Raw genomic sequence first — 16,042 nt, 5'->3', positions numbered from 1 at the left:
GTACTCTTAAAAATGTACATCTGTCATTCGAGACGATTTATTGTGCTCTTTACTTGAAGCTGTTGTCAGTCCACAAGAATCGTTTCACTAATTTACAGCTGTGTCAAATCAAAGCCTTTACAGAGCTGCCATTTTATCCGGATTATTTTTAGCTCAGGTGTTTCACTGACACGGACGCAGCAATACGTTGTGATCAAGGAGGACCTGAGCAGCCAGACTGCCAAGAGCAGCTATTCATCAGGTGCCGGCTGACTCCTTGGCTTTTAATGCGTAAAATGAGTAACTAAAAATTACTGAGGTAGCCGCTGATAAGGCCGCCTCACCGCAGTTAACAGGAGCGGGCAAACGCTGTCCTGATGAATACTGATGCTGCCTTCTGGAGCCAGTTAGTGAATACCGCCAAATTATTAGGAAAAATTGAGTATAAAGTGTAGGGAGCGTCACGATTGCTTAACACCAGTATTTTGTGCCTCCTCTTCCCCCTGCGGATGAAATCACTGCGGACCCACAGGTTCCCTGCCTGCAGCCCGCGCTGCCGCGCCCGGACCCCGCCAGCAGCCCCCGCAGCCGCACGCAGCGCCGGGGCAGGGGCAGCGCGGCAGGGGGTGGGCGCGCAGCCGCTCCGCTCCCGGCCGGGACATGGCGGTGCTGCGCGGAGCGGTGCGGTGCGGAGCGGGGCAGTGCAGTGCGGTACGATGTGGTTCGGTGCGGTGCGGAGCGGAGCGGTGCGCAGCCCCCGCGCCCGGCCCGCCCGGCCCGCCCCGGCCCCCGGGCGGCCAATGCGCGGGCGGGGCGGGCAGAGCCGGGGCGAACGTCGAACGCAACTTTCTCACCTTGAAGGGGCCAAGCGCTGCCTGTGCTTCCCCGCCCGCCTCCCCGGGAGGGCCCTCCGACGGCCCGGGCTTCCCCCGCCAGCTGCCCTCCGCCCCCGAGGAGGACAGAGCCGAGGCGGGGGGCGCCGCTGGCGATCATCCCCCTCGGTCCCCGCCGGCCGGGGCGCCGGGCGGCGGGCAGCGGCGGCGCGGCGGGGCTCGATGCGGCGGCCATGGGGCGCGGGCCCCCCCTCGGACCGTGCCTGCTGCGGGCGGCGCTGCTGCTCGCCCTCTGCCCCGCCGCCGCCGGCGGCACCTGGATGTGAGTAGCCGGGCGCGGGAGGGAGGGCTGCGCGGCGCCCGTCCCCTCGCGTCCGCCGGGCCCGGCGCTGACGGGGGGGCTGCTTCTGCAGGTGGCTGGGCATCGCCGCCGCCGGCGGGCCGGAGAAGCCGGGCTGCGCCAGCCCGCCGCTGAGCCGCCGGCAGCAGGACCTGTGCAGGCAGAAGCCGGAGCTGGTGCCCGCCATCCGGGAGGGAGCGCGCCTGGGCCTCCGGGAGTGCCGCAGCCAGTTCCGACACGAGCGCTGGGACTGCCGCTCGCCGCCCGCCGCCCGCCGCGGACCCGCCGCCGCCGCCTTCGGGCACCAGCTCAGCAGCGGTGAGTGCCCGCCCCGGCGGGGCCGCCGGAGCGCAGGTGCCTCCGCCGCCGGCCCCGCCGGGGCAGGGAGGGCGGGGGCTCGGCCGGCTGCCCCCGGCGGGGCTCGGGGTGCCGCGGGGCGGGCGTCGGGAGCGGCCGCAGAGCCGGCCGGGGGAGCGCCGTCGCGGCGGGCGGGCCCCGCACCGCCCCGGGAGGCTCCCGCGGGTACCCGAAGCGCGCCGAGCAGACAGAGCCTGCCGTTGGCTTTCCAGCAGTCTTGCCGCTGCTGCTTGCGATACTTGCTTGAGACGTCCGCGGGTGACGGTGCCCTTAACTACATCCACTTAACTGTGTTGAAATGCTGTTATTCTTAGGCTGACGTCGAGTTCATCCCCTTATGTCATAATTACTAAATGAGTGGGGTAATGACACACAGGATTTCAAAAAGGGCATTTGACTGCAGGTAAAAAGTCTGCGTGCAGCACCACAGGTGACGTGAATTGCTTCAAAAATGTATCACGTGTGCTCAGTTAGGCAGTATTGCTCGGCACAGCAAGACCAAAGCTGCTTTCATTGCGTGAACTAAAATGGGAATTACTGAAATTTACACTGAAAGAGGGACATTTTGTTTGTATGAAATGGCAGTATCAAAGGTCTTGATCCTGCAAGTGGTGTTTGAGTGCTGTGCTCCATGATTTCAGCATAGCCATTGATGTGAACTGATGTATTGCAGTACTTCATTTTGTGTTTGTGCAATCTTCGCTTCATACTACAACAGTGAAAAAGTGCCAAACTAACCATGAAAATGTAAAATGCGCAATAAAAAGTCAGGCACCTTCCTAAAAGGAAAAGAAAAACAAACAAACAAACAAACAAAACAACCAGGGAGCAGTTTACTGTGTGTAGCCATATGTAGTGTGTGTTAGTCCTCCTGTAAATGGGAAGGACTGTTCCTGTAGACCCTTGTGTCTACAGTGTCACCGCTATCCCATAAAGCCTCACTAGCATGCCCTGTGGAAGCATTTTATGGTGGTACCAGCACCACAGACTAATGCAAACGGGAGAAGCAAAAGAAACTTCCCTGCCTGTGAGCAGAAACTTGGGGGACTGGAAATAACAAATTGTTTTTACAACACTGAAAATCAGCACAGTGAAGCTTTAGCTACAGCTAACGGCCAGTCATTGATTTTCAGTTTGCTGCACACGGTTTAAAGATCTGTGTTTCGTTATACCAGAAGTCTCAGAGAACGGGGCTGGCTTAGGAGGCCCAGGCAGGTCCCTCCAGGATTCATCTGCCGTATAGTGTAACAGTTCAAGGCTTTCTATACTGCTGACTTTCCCATGGCCAGCTTGTTCTAGGAAAAGCACGTAGCCTAAATACCCTCGTGCCATCCTGATTTCTGCCTGGTTTAAGATTCTTGGGACTGTTTGCAGCCTTTGTGAATTAGAACAATCTCTATGTCTGCTAAATTTAGCATGAGGTAAGTTCTGGCCCTGCACCAAAGGAACCTGGGTTCCTGACAGCTTCAGGTTCCTCCTCCGAGATCTGAACTAACCTTTTCTTCCTTCTTCAAATCAATAGAAATAGTGAAAAGCAGAGTGGGGAGTAAGGGATTGGGGGCGTGGTTTGTTTGGGGGTTGGGTTTTTTTATTATTATTAAAGCTAAATGGCTTGAAAGTTTATGTGGCAAATAAAGTTCCCAACCAGATTTAGAAAGGAGTTACCAAAAATCGCATGGTACAAGCAGCCAGAAACAGCACTGTTAATCGCATGGTCATATGGAGAGGCCCCAAAGTCTTTCTTGGAAGTGAATATCTGCTCCTTTAAACAAGTTAACTCCACAGACCAAGCTGGGATGGCTTTAAACTTGTGACTGTTCCCTTTTAATAATAGTCTGGCTTGTAAAATCGCTTTCTATGGCTCCGCCAGGAAGGTAGTGAGAGGGAGTTATGAAGTAATATATTCGTGCCTTGCTTTGTAGGCACGAAGGAGACCGCGTTCATATACGCAGTGACGTCAGCGGGCCTCGTGCACGCGGTGACACGATCGTGCAGCGCAGGGAACATGACCGAGTGCTCCTGCGACACAAACCTGCGGCACGGCGGCTCAGCCAGCGAGGGCTGGCACTGGGGCGGCTGCTCTGATGATATCCACTACGGAATGTCGTTCAGCAGAAAGTTCCTGGATGTGCCCATGAAGAACGTAACAGGCAAGAGCGGGAGCGGACTGGCAGCGATGAACCTGCACAACAACGAGGCTGGCAGGCAGGTAGGTGTCACCGTTCAGAAGTGACAGCGGTTGCATGTTCGCCTGCGTTGACAAAGTGGCATCAACCGAACGAGGCCAGTCCTTGACTCCAGGTACAGATGGTGGCAATGGCAAGAGCAGCACTGACATCGCCACAGCAAACGCATACAAACTGGGAATCAGAGCTAGTTTTAGCTAAGTAAACTCCACAGGTTATAATAAAATCCACAAAATAAGAATTAGACCTGACATGCTAATCCAAGTTATTTTAATCAGGTATTTGATAATCTGTAACAAACTTGAAATAGTCTTGTAACCAGCATAATAATACATTAGGATTTTCTTCACTGTTTATTCTGTTTTTATCATGACCTGCATTTTTAATTCTCTCTAATCCTGAATGAGCAGGCAGACTGGATAGGAGGCATTGTTAGCCACCCACGGTCCGGAGTCCCCAGCTGAGAGCAGAAGTCTAAAGTTGTTCAGAGAGGAAATCCAGAGTTAACCTTTTCTTTTAAAAGGCAGGATGGAAATGACACCTGTACTTTAAAGTAGCTCACTGGTTAGGGAAGTCATCAGAGAAGTGAGAGGAGACTGGTTTTGGATAACTCTTCTTCAGCCAAAAGGGCTTCAAACCCACGGTTGCAGAGGAAAAGTGTGAGTGGGTGGGTGACATCGGGTCCTCCTGTCCTGTTCTGCAGAGGATGCAAAACAGCCCGTACAGGGAAATGTGAGTCCGTAATTTAGTGCTTGGGGCTTACATCCAGAACGGCAGAGACTTGGATTCTGGTTCTTGCTTGAAAATTACTTTCTCTGCTTTACCTTGGAGTTTTTAACTTCATAAGGGTTTAATGGTTCTTTCTGGCCCCATAACACTTTAAATCTGTTCTGCTCGGTGACACAGCTGTAACTAAAGAAAAGAAATGGAGACCCTCTGGTTTTGACTACCCATATTGATGGACTCCATTGTAACTCAGTAATTTCCTATAGCCAGAATCAGAATCAGTGGGTTTTACTGAAAACAACTTTCCTATCCAGCATAGACAGGGAATAGTCATAGTAAGCATAAGAGCCATGGTAGTATCATTGCAAAGTATTTTAATTTAAACTAACTTTTGCAGTTTACAAGGTAACACATGCTATTTAATTTCATTGAGTTATATAGTTGGAAAGCCGGAAGATCTTTCAGGGACATAGGCCCTTTTCAGGGCTGAAGTAGAAGAAGCAAACGTTAAACGTGATTAGATGCTGAGAACAGTTACTATGAGTTTAATTAGATGCAGTCAGCTAAATCATCTCCAAGGAAGGGTGGTTGGTATTGTGTAGTAGGGGATGTTAATAAGAACAGAAGATTAAATGATTACTTCCTTAGAGAAAGAGCAAAGGGTCATCTATCACATTTGTAGAGAGAGGTAGTTAAGGGAGGATATAATAATTGCCGTAAACTTCTCTCTCTTTTTTAATGATTTTTAGTAGACAGTACAGATAGGAATTTTTGTTTTAATACTCATGTTTGTCATTAGACAGTGCCATTTACTCGGATTAGGGTGACAGTGGAAGTGTAGGGAAGAAGACTGCAAGGCTCCAGAGGCGCTTCAAAGAGAAAGATGTTTTTTCTGTGCTCTGGTGACAGCGACACAGGTCTTTTCTGTGATACCCTGTTGTCTTGTCTGCCTTTAGCTTGATGTTAGCAGCAGCAGTAGTTTGCTGTCCTTCTGTCTTCGGTGACAGTGTTTTGTGCTCTTCTCGTACCGTTCCTTGTGCCCGTCACTCATTGCTGCAGGTGTGCCAGCACAACCGGCTGGAGCCTTCGGCTTTAACCACCTCCGCTCCTTGCCCCCCTTCCCCCTGCCCCCCACCCCCCAGAATACCTAGGAGAGAGACTTTTGGTGTTGCTTTCTTTAAAGTTGTATCTGTCCCCTGATCTCATCTGTAGCGGTCACACAGACAGCTGAGCCGCCCACGTCACAGGGGAAGGACGGACTGGCAAAGGGGAATTGTGCATTCAGCTCAAGAGAACATATTTTCTAACAGTGAGCTAAAGCTACAGGGGATTGGAAGATGTGGTTAAGTGAGTCTTCATTTGCCATGAATGGTATTTTTGAACAGGATCTGAGTTATCTTAGGTGTCAGCTGTACGCATGAAGATATAATAAATTCTGAGTCCACGTCTTTAATGTCGGGCAGCTATAGTATCTTCTACTACTATTTGTGTTGAGTGGTACTTCTTACCATATGGGACATCATGATGTCAGTGTTTTAGACTAGGCTGTCAGTCTCTGGCAATGTGGTAGAATCTGGCCCAACAGAATCTATTAGGTCCTGAGGACCTTTTGGGGTTTCAGGCTTTTCATGATCCTGAGCTCTCTAGCAAGCTGTCACAGGCTTATTTGGTGTGCATGATACATACGCTCATTCCCTTTCTGAGACACTGTGTGTTTTTTAAAAAAAACATCCACTACAAGCCTGAAAGACCAGAAGACCCTTATTTCACTGATTTTGTATCAATGGTATGTTTGTTGTTCATTATCTTGGAAGAAAACACACAGAGTAGTCAGCTTCCATACACAAATGTTTTGTAACTTAATGGCAAACTGTATGGTAAAGCAAAAATTTTTACCACTGTCCAGAGTGAAAGAGAATGTTTATTGTTGGTTCTTGGGATTTCTAGCAGCAATATTAGCTGAAGTAAAGTTCAGCAGATCTCTTCATTTTTGTAGTTTCAAAATCCTCAACTAGATTTTGGAAAATGTTGACCTTTGTGTTTTGGTGCTTACAAGAAGGATTTTTTGCAATATATTTTGGTACCTTACGACCTTTTGTAGCAAATACTATCATGTTCCTTGTTCTGTGTCTTGCAAGAGCCGTCTTTCAGGGACAATACTTCTGTATTTGTTTGGACTTACTAATGGAACTGGTATGTGTAGAATTCTCTTGTTCCTTCCTTTCCCACTTCCATACAAAGTGCGATTTTACATTTCTACATCTCATAGTTAAATCCAACATATATCAATTTTAAAATAGTAAGGATCCTTCGACTGAGTTGACCACTGTTTAGGATACTAACCTGAACCTCAGAAGATCCAGATTTCACTCCTTATTCTGCCACAAGATAAATGTTCGTAATCTTTTAGCACTGTAAGTTCAGTGTACTTAGATGTGCATCCGTGACTTGGGCACCTCTGCTCCTTATATAAAAGGATGAGAGGAGTCGGGCACTATGGGTTGACTGTTATTGTATTGGTATTTTTTTACTGATGGAATAATTCTGCTCAGTTTTCCACTTGTGGAAATATATTTGATCTATAGGACTTGTGTTCTGACACTGCAATATCTTGTCTCATCAGAGAGTTTTATTTTTACTGATACTTGTGGGTTAGTAACAGACCCATCAGCAGTCTGCAAGTGTTCTTAAAAGTGCTGTACCTCCGGTAGGATATGTGCTTGTCTTCATCAGTAGTCCTATTAGTTCTACCGGGGGCTTAAACTGGGATTTTGATCTCAGACATCAGTTTCCATTGCAAAACAAGTACTGGCAGCCCCTGTCTCACTGCTGAGAAAGTGCCTGCAAACAGAGAGCTTAGCTTGGAGCTACTAAGTGTTAATTGGCATTGAGGGGTACACAAACTGTGATCCACTGACACTCTCCTTCGCTGCAGACCAGTCTCTGCTTTCTGCCCATCCGCCTGCTCAAACTACACCTTCCCACCCCACACTGCTCCCTCTGTTAATTGCATTGGAGCAGTGAAAGGAAGTCAGTTTAAAGAAGTTTCTACAGGGTATTTTTTAACACAGACCAGTATTCAGCACTGTATTCATCACTTAACCCTGCACTCTTGTTGCACTAGAACCACCAGGGCTGAGGGCAACGAGCGGCAACAGGGGCAAGAGGAGCTGCTCAGGTGGGTTTGTAGCTGGATGCAACGCGCGTGGATCCAGCTCAGTTCAACACAAATCATCTCCCACAAGCACTCAGTCACTTCCATGACCTGCCTAAAGAAACCTGAAAACCTGCCCCAGCTCGCACAGGACACTTCTATCCACTGTGTTTCTGTGAGTAACATTGCTCCTCTGAAGTTGTCCGTGAAATTTTGTTCCTTAGGGAGAGTTCTTTCACAGTTTCATGAATAACTGAAAAAAAAAATCACTCTGTGAATCTAAAGGTGTGGAACTGAGCACTGGTGGTGGAGTCAGTCTGGAAGTCACGCTCACAGTAACTCTGCATCCCAGTAACTCCGAGGGCTGCTGAGACACAGGCGTGCACTGCAGCTGCATCCCACCACAAGGCTGCGTTGGCTCTATAGGCACCATCTTTGCAAGAAAACAGCAAGAGAAGATACCAGCTCCTAAATTTTGCCAGATGTTCAACTATGGGAGTTTGTTCATTAAAGTTCACGTGACAGCCTGAGATACAGCGGCGTGTGTTGTGATCAGCCAAAGCAGTATGTCAGTTCCCTGTGCTGGCAGTAGATGCAACCCAAGATACGCTTGAGTTCAACCAGAAAACTTGCCCATCCTCACAGCTAGGAAGCAATAGCCTGGGGTCATGTGCAACTGTGATGACGCCATAAATCATTCTAAAACAGAGTGCATCAAAGCTCCATGTGAGAATCCTGAGCAGCACAGAATAAAAACGCAAATGTATGTAACTTCTGTGGATGTTCTCAGTCCTTCCACACTCACATTTGTAGTTCTTGCATTCATCTGATTGGCCATACACTGATAATATATGCTGCATTTTTTGTAATTTGATAACAGCCCAAGACTCCAGCATCAGTTACTGCTCCTGTTTGGAAAGTCTGTCTCACTTTATTTTCATTAATTCATCCTTAGAGAAAGACTCTTGAGTGTCATCTGCTGGGCTGCTTGCCCACCTGGAAGTAACTTACCCTTAGCACCTAGCAGGTATGTCCAGTGCTTCTTCTGACAATTTCTGGATCCTTCTGCTTCATCCAGATTTTATTATGCCTGATTCCAGCAGGTTTGGAAGTGCACTTCTTTATCCAAGCGAAATGTTATATTTTTCTCCTGTTGTTTCTTCCCTAGTTGTTACCCTGTCATACTGCAGTGAAAGCAAGGATTACACCTGTAACCTTATAAATCTTATAGCACAAAGTGATTTCAAAGTATCTTGAGATTTTAGTTATTTGCCTTGACACAAATAATTAATCATTAGAAACTGGAAAATATTATTAAATCCCTTTTGTTCATAAATTGTGTGTAAAATTTACCTTCTGATACTGTATTTCTTTTTTTCCTTGACATTTTATTCTAAGACTTTCTGTCCTTGGATCTCAAATTCTCATCTGCCTTAATCACTGTTACATCCTAACGATGCATATTCTGACTACCCAGTGATTTCCTTATTGATAGATTCTTGAAATACAAGCTCAAGGTCAAGTCTGTTCTATTAAACAGAAACTAACCTGTGAAGGAGAGAAGATAACGACCCACCAGAATTACTGCCGGTTGATTTGCCATTGAAAGAGTCTACATGTGCTCTGGGGTGAGGGTCTGCTTGTTGCAATGTTCTTATTTCTTCCAGGATAGGGAAAATTCTCCAATCCCAAAAGCAATCCGCAGCATCTGGAAATACCTCCTGTACCGGTGCATCGCTTCACCAGGTGTAGCTTGCAAAGGCAAATGGCTGTACTAGGTCAGGCCATCCACCTACTCTTTAATGCTAATTCTTTGAATGCCTTGCTTGTTTGGCTTCCGTAGTAACCTCTGCCAACAAATAGGTCTTGTTCATTCACCAAAGATGTGACTGCAAGCAAACACTTTGGTCATGTGTATTTTTAATAATGTTTGTAGAGTTATATGTAAATACCAACTCAGGCTTGCGTCAATAACTTTGTGGCAGAATGTGCCAGGAGGCCTCAGCTCCAAACGAAATCAATGGATTTAACCCCATTGCATCCCTCCTAAACTTCGGTGACTGCATTCACCATGAGGAAAAGTCCCAGTTTAACACACAGGGTAGAAACAGCCCATTTTATCTGCTCCGTGCCTTGACTAGCTCTGAAAATTTGAGGATGGCATTTGTGCTGCCTGAGTGGCAAACAGGCAGCCTGGGACTTGGGTTTATTTCTGGTCCTGCACGGGGTCAGTAGAGCTCGGTAGGATTTCAGGGCTCTGATATCACCAGAGAAATGAGGCTTAGGAACAGGCACAAATGAAACTTCTTTCTCAGGCAAAACCAGAGGAGGGAGTTGGATAGATTTGGCTTCTATTTTTTTCTTCCCTAAGGCAGTTTGAGAAAGATGTAGATTGACGGCAGTTAGTATTTGTGGGGGCTGTGGGGTAAAGGAAGGTTTAGGGTGAAATGTAATAAACATCATGAAGTTGGGGGTGGGATGGTGAGGGTGGGGGTGTTTTCTTCCCCATTTTGTGGGAAATAGTGGTTTCTGCACAGAGGAATAATTTGAAACTGTATTGGCCTTGCTGCATGAGAAATTTCAAGGGAAATTTACTTTGAGTTAATTTAAATGTCACACTTTCTGTTACATTTCCCAATTGCCTTGATTGTGGAAATTAAATATGGGGGGGAAGGTAAGTAAAACAGAAGACGGTAACATGGGCTTTCCACACCATTAACCAGCAGCCCGTAGAGTCCACATGATGGCTTCAGAAAGTATATTGATGGAAAGGTAAAGCAAAACAAAACCAAAATTACAATACCTTGTCCTTTTGCTGTATCTGTGCATGCGATGATTTCTTCTCTGCAGTTTTCCAAACTCTAATGTGAGATGTGTCACAATTGTATAATTTTATACTATGACTATTGGATATTCCAGAAGGAAGTATTGTATTGATTGTCTGCTGACTATTTGAGTTGTAGTCCCATGTAAAGAAAATTACTACTTGTTTACAGATTCCAGTTCTTTGAGGCTTGGTCTCCTGTAAACTGAGTCAAAATTCTTGTGTGTTGCAAAAGCTTAACGCAGTGCTGCAGACTGCTGTTGTTGGTCAGACAGTTACTGCTGAGCCCAGTGCTTGCTTCTGTAGGGGCGTGGAAAAGTCGCCCATCTAAGGGCATTTTAATGTTGGTAATAACTGTGGAAATTTTGTGAAAATGTTGAAAGTTATAAAAGTAATATGAATGCAGCTATCAAATTGTGTTAAATAGAGCCATTGCAACTGAAACACTAGAAATGTGTGATAGTACTAGTATGCCTGAATTACAAGAACAGGGCTTGATCCTGTAAGTGAGAAGCACCTGAGATCTATTCCAGAATACCTGAGCTGAAGACACCTCTGCTGAGCTATAGTGGCTCCTTTGATTGACAGACTTTCTGCGGAGCTCAGAGATGTGAGCATCCTCCTGCTTTTCCAGCACAGGTCTGCCCCGAGGTGCCTCCAGGCTGGACGTTGCGCTGCTGCAGGTGCTGAGCCGTGCTGGTCACACAGACTCTGTTGTGCGACCTCAAGCCGTTCCTGTGGCCTGAGTTACAGACTGTCGTGAGTGTTTAGCGACCTTGATGGTAGCTGCAAGGCACCCTTAAAAGGTGGCATAGACCTGCCCAGTAAATGTTTCCGATGTGGGAACAGTGCCGTTACCTGCTCTGTCCGTGCTTCCCCTCCTGCTATTCCCCATGACAACTGTTTACATTCCAGCGGTGGGAGGAGTGACACAGGACATGTCCTTTCAGGTATTCAGGATTTTCCAGAATGAAAAGCCAGCCAGAAATACAAGTTTTCGTTATTGTGATTCAGTATGGCTACGTTACTGCCATTGCAAAGTGCAAATGCAGAGCACTTCGGAAGATCTGGCTTCTCATAGTGGGGGTCCGGAGTTGGAAACCTGATTTCTAACACGTATCCTCCTGTGTTCTGGCTTGCCATTCTCTGAAATGGCAAAGGTAGCTGTAATATCAAATACTTTGGGACCTCTGTGTTACTGATGTCAGGCAGTATTCCTAATGAATGGAAGACCACCTCCAAATGTCGTTCTTCCTTTGCTTTCAGGCTGTAGCGAAGCTGATGTCAGTGGATTGCCGTTGTCACGGTGTTTCTGGGTCCTGCGCGGTGAAAACTTGTTGGAAAACAATGTCTTCCTTTGAAAAGATCGGCCGGTTTTTAAAGGATAAGTATGAAAACAGCATACAAATATCAGACAGACTGAAAAAAAAAGCTACGCAGGAAAGAGAAAAGCCAACGGAAAATACCAATTGGGAAAGAAGACCTGCTGTATGTGAACAAATCGCCCAATTACTGTGTCGAAGACCAAAACCTGGGGATTCCTGGGACTCAGGGAAGGGAATGTAACCGCACCTCGGAGGGACCCGACGGCTGCAACCTCCTCTGCTGTGGGCGTGGGTACAATACCCACGTGGTCAGGCACGTGGAAAGGTGTGAATGCAAGTTTGTCTGGTGCTGCTACGTGCGCTGCCGGAGGTGCGAGACCATGACTGATGTACACACCTGCAAATAAGAGGAATTACAGAAAACACGGCTAAACCCTCCTGCACTGTTTGGTACACACAATGCCGCACAGGCAGCAATTACTCTTACCATGTGGGATCGCAGGGGGGATCAGCCTCGTGGGGAACAGCATTGCCAAGCAGTGGGTAGCCCAAGCATCTGGCATATGAAAGAGCAACCGAGTGAACAGCAGCCTGCATGCAGGGACAGCTAAAACAACAGAAAGGGGCGCCTGATGACACATATGACCATGTAAATCCATGAGCAGGGACAGACCCTAAACTTTCCAAGTCTTTAGTAGCCGTAACGTCCTGAAGATCGATGTGGTCAGTAGGCGTAGTGGAGAAAACTCAAGATCTCGTTAGCCAGAGGCTGAAGAGTTAAAAGGGCATGTAAGTATAATCCTTATGTCTGTATTTTTAAAACTGCAACTAGATGGATCCACTAGATGGTTCATTTCTGCAGGCCTAAAAAAAAAGCAAAAGGTAGGGGAAGTGTTCTGCTGTTGACCATGAAGCATTTGCTTTGCAACCCTTCGGGAAGCTATCTTCTGCATAATATGCAGAAAGCATCTGGTACGGGGAAGCACGTATGACTGCAGAGAGCCAGGCACTGCCTGAGTGGACGAGGAGGGTCCGTCAGTGTGGAACAAGCTGTGTCCAGAGCAGAGCAGCTGGAGCACAGCTTGATGAATGTGAACGGCGTACCAAATAGCAACCTCGGGATTTTTTATAGGTTGTCTTTCAAATGCAGAAAGGACAGGTCTGAGGAGGGACAGAAATACAGTTCGATATTTGAAGGAAATAAAATTCTTTTGCAGGCATTTCCTCAGTATCTGCACACACAATCAGCTGATCATCACCCCACTGTTGGACTGCATGCAATCACCTGCTACGTTCAACCATCTCACTGGTGGTTCACCATCATTTTCACAATTATCCATATGAGATTTAGCCCAAAGAAATCTGCCATAAAGTAAAAGGTTTTTTAAAACATTGCTTTCTCTTACAGAAGCAGCAGCTAGAACTTTTCATTAGGTTGCACCCTCATACACAGTGTAATTTCTGGATTGGCTCACACCACTAAAATATTTAAACTGTTATTGATAACATTTTCTCCCCCTCCATATGTTGGCTCAGTTTTCTTTTACATCTGTGAAAGGTTGTTTATTTTTATGCAGTGATTTAATGCCTGGCTTAAAAAGCAACATGTGAAAGGATTTCTGTTGTTTAAATGTGCAAAGACCTATTTTTGATAAGACAAGAAAGTTTATATTTTGTAAATATTTAAATTATGCAAGTTATGTAAAAGGTTTCCAGAACAAATGTGATAAGAATACAGCCTTTGACATTTGTTTGTTAGATATTCATTACTATTGTAGTAGCCTTTAACTGATCTTTATGTGCATGTGCAGGGGGAAATTAGTTAGAGAATTACATGTGTTCTTTTTTTACCATCAGGGTGCTTATAATTATTTCAATTAATACACACTTACTATGATTTTCTAAATGATCAGCTAATTATTATTCTGTGTACTTTTTTTATTCTTTTAAATTATTTTACAACCTCAACTCCAGCGGTAAATACAGAACTCCCACTGACATCAAGGGGACTTGCAAGGGTTTGCAATCCCTTGACTGATTCCACACAAACAGTCAGTTTTTAGAAGGAAATCATATTAGACAGTTTGGTTGAGGCTTTCCAAGTTATTTTGAGGAATTAATTTCCTCATTGACATTTATTTTCCCATGAAATATGGTGACCAGATTCCCTGTCACTCTTTATTGGACATGTAGCTCAGGAAGAAGCAAACAAAACCTGTGTTGTGGTACATCATTGCCTTATGTGGACTGTTTTAGGAACATCAGTTCAGCAACCAAGAAGTCCTTTATCTGATGGTTCTTTTTGGACCTTCCCTCCACATCTGGCCAGTCTGTCTCCATTGACCTAGCCAAATAATTATGCTGAGGCCACAAAATCTGCTATCTGTGGGAAGGATTTTCAGCATAGCAGTTTCTGTCACCAAAGGATTCAATACCCTCCCTGTGAAAACTTGGATGGGGAGGACACATCCTGGTGGAAGACCCTGAAGAGAAAGTTGTGAAGCCCCAGGTGTTCCCATCTTCCAGCAAGGAAAGTAAACCCACAGGCTCCACAGGCTGTGCCACAGCACCTATCAGCCACACGGATGGGACATGCTGCTGTTCACTATTGGTATGAAGGTGGTGTAGAGACCACCTCTCTCTCTTTCTGCATCTGTCCTACACCAAGCTACTGGCAGAGGTAAGTGCCTTGGTTGCCCTACGTGAGACTGCTCCTCGCCGTACCTACCGCTGCTGAGTTCCGTGCTGAGATCACCACCGTTTTGTTGCATGGGGCTCCAGCAGGGAGATGGAGATCTCCTGAAGAAGCCCCAGTCTGTGTCTCAAAACTACCTTAGCTTTTCCCGCACCTAAAGGTTCTAACACACCTGATCTGTAAAGGAAAATCACCAATGTACTTCTTGTATGCCTTAACTCCTGGCAGGGGAGAAAATGGGGAGAAAATGGTCCTGGACTCCTGGATTTAAGATCAGCCTCAGGGATTTCACCAGGAGAAAATCTCAGTGAGCTGTTTCTGTGGATTTGAAGGGGAAGGGCACTCACAGCATTGCAAGGAGACGTGGGGCACTCATGATGCAGCCAGAGCAGTCAGGGTGTCTCTTGCCTGCTTGGCTAGCCAGTATTTAACACTGCATTATTTTTGAGAGGTCATCTAGTTAAAAAAAAAAAAAAATATATCTTTTTGTTCTTAAATGTTGTTAATAAAAGATTTTTTCTGGTTTTGGGGGGGGGGGGGGGAAGTTTATTTTTTCAAAGAATTACAAAAGACAACAAAGGTGAGTGGTAACACACTTGGTTTATGAAACCTACAATGGCTGAGCAAGCAAGGTAATGGGTTTGAAGCTTCGCTGGCAGCCGAAGGTCCCATCTTGCCTCTGAGGAGCTGAAGAGAGCTGTTTCATGGGAGGTGGCATTGCCCTTTCTGTAGTGAAGGCAGAGCACCGGTGAGAGCAAGCACATGCGGTCTGGGGGGGCTGCTGCTCGCTCTCCTGCTGCACTAACGTCGGGGCTGGGGGGGCGAAGCACAAGCGAAGCTGAGTGTGTTGGGGAGACTGGAGCATGACCCCCCCCTCTTTACCTACCACAGCTGAAACTGCAGTTTAAGTTTAGCGCCATGCAGCTCTGGATGGGCAGTATCTGTAAAAGCAATTCTGAACAGGATCAGGGTCCGTAGTGGCATCGGGAATTAGCTGACATCTATTGCAGCATTTATTCCATAAAACTGCCTTTATTCCTTCCACACTCTGGAAAAGCTTTCCTTGGGTGAGAGCGAGAGGGAAAACCATCTGCAAGACAGCGTGCCCTCACCTTCAAAGAGGAGCCTATGTACAAGATACGTGGTTCAGCTACTTTTGTGGGCATATGGCACTGGGATGAATTTCATTTACTCAGTTTAATAGGAGGGGTTTTTTCCCAGTGCTGGACAGAAGGGTCAAGGTTGTTGACTTGAAACATAGATTTATAATACCCTTGTATAGCTTGCAATAATACATCCTTTCTGTTTGAGAGGAGTCACGTGTGTGCTTATCTGAACAAGCAAGATTAGGAAAAAAATTGGAAAGACATTCACAGTTTGAGTGGGGGAAAGGTCTTATCTCTGTCCTGTTCTCTCACACCACCCTTTTATGCATGGAACAGCAGTTTGTGAAAAGTAGCAAACCTATGAAAAATGCCACAAGTTTACTTTTTGAAGAAAGGATAATAGTAACCTGAAAGTGAAAATGACATATGCTGTTTTGAAAACAGAAATGCACGTGCACTGGCTGCATATTTTAAGAGAAAAGTTGTGCTGTTGACTGAAGTGCTGACATACTCTGAG

The 16,042-nt window shown here is 46.5% G+C and overlaps 1 protein-coding gene across 1 annotated transcript; it reads left to right on the top strand.

The window, feature by feature from the left end:
* The first annotated feature begins 888 nt into the window (after positions 1 to 888).
* Positions 889 to 14,886, top strand: WNT16 (Wnt family member 16). Its single transcript, XM_037390425.1, is given in 5 exon segments — positions 889 to 1,134; positions 1,226 to 1,470; positions 3,432 to 3,718; positions 11,666 to 11,821; positions 11,823 to 14,886. Coding segments are annotated over 5 exon segments (1,086 nt in total). The 5' UTR covers positions 889 to 1,045; the 3' UTR covers positions 12,132 to 14,886.
* Positions 14,887 to 16,042: the final 1,156 nt, after the last annotated feature.

Source organism: Falco rusticolus, chromosome 5 (genome assembly GCF_015220075.1).
Source record: "Falco rusticolus isolate bFalRus1 chromosome 5, bFalRus1.pri, whole genome shotgun sequence".
In the NCBI taxonomy this organism is placed as follows: domain Eukaryota; kingdom Metazoa; phylum Chordata; class Aves; order Falconiformes; family Falconidae; genus Falco; species Falco rusticolus.
This window is presented reverse-complemented; position numbering and strand designations above follow the sequence as displayed.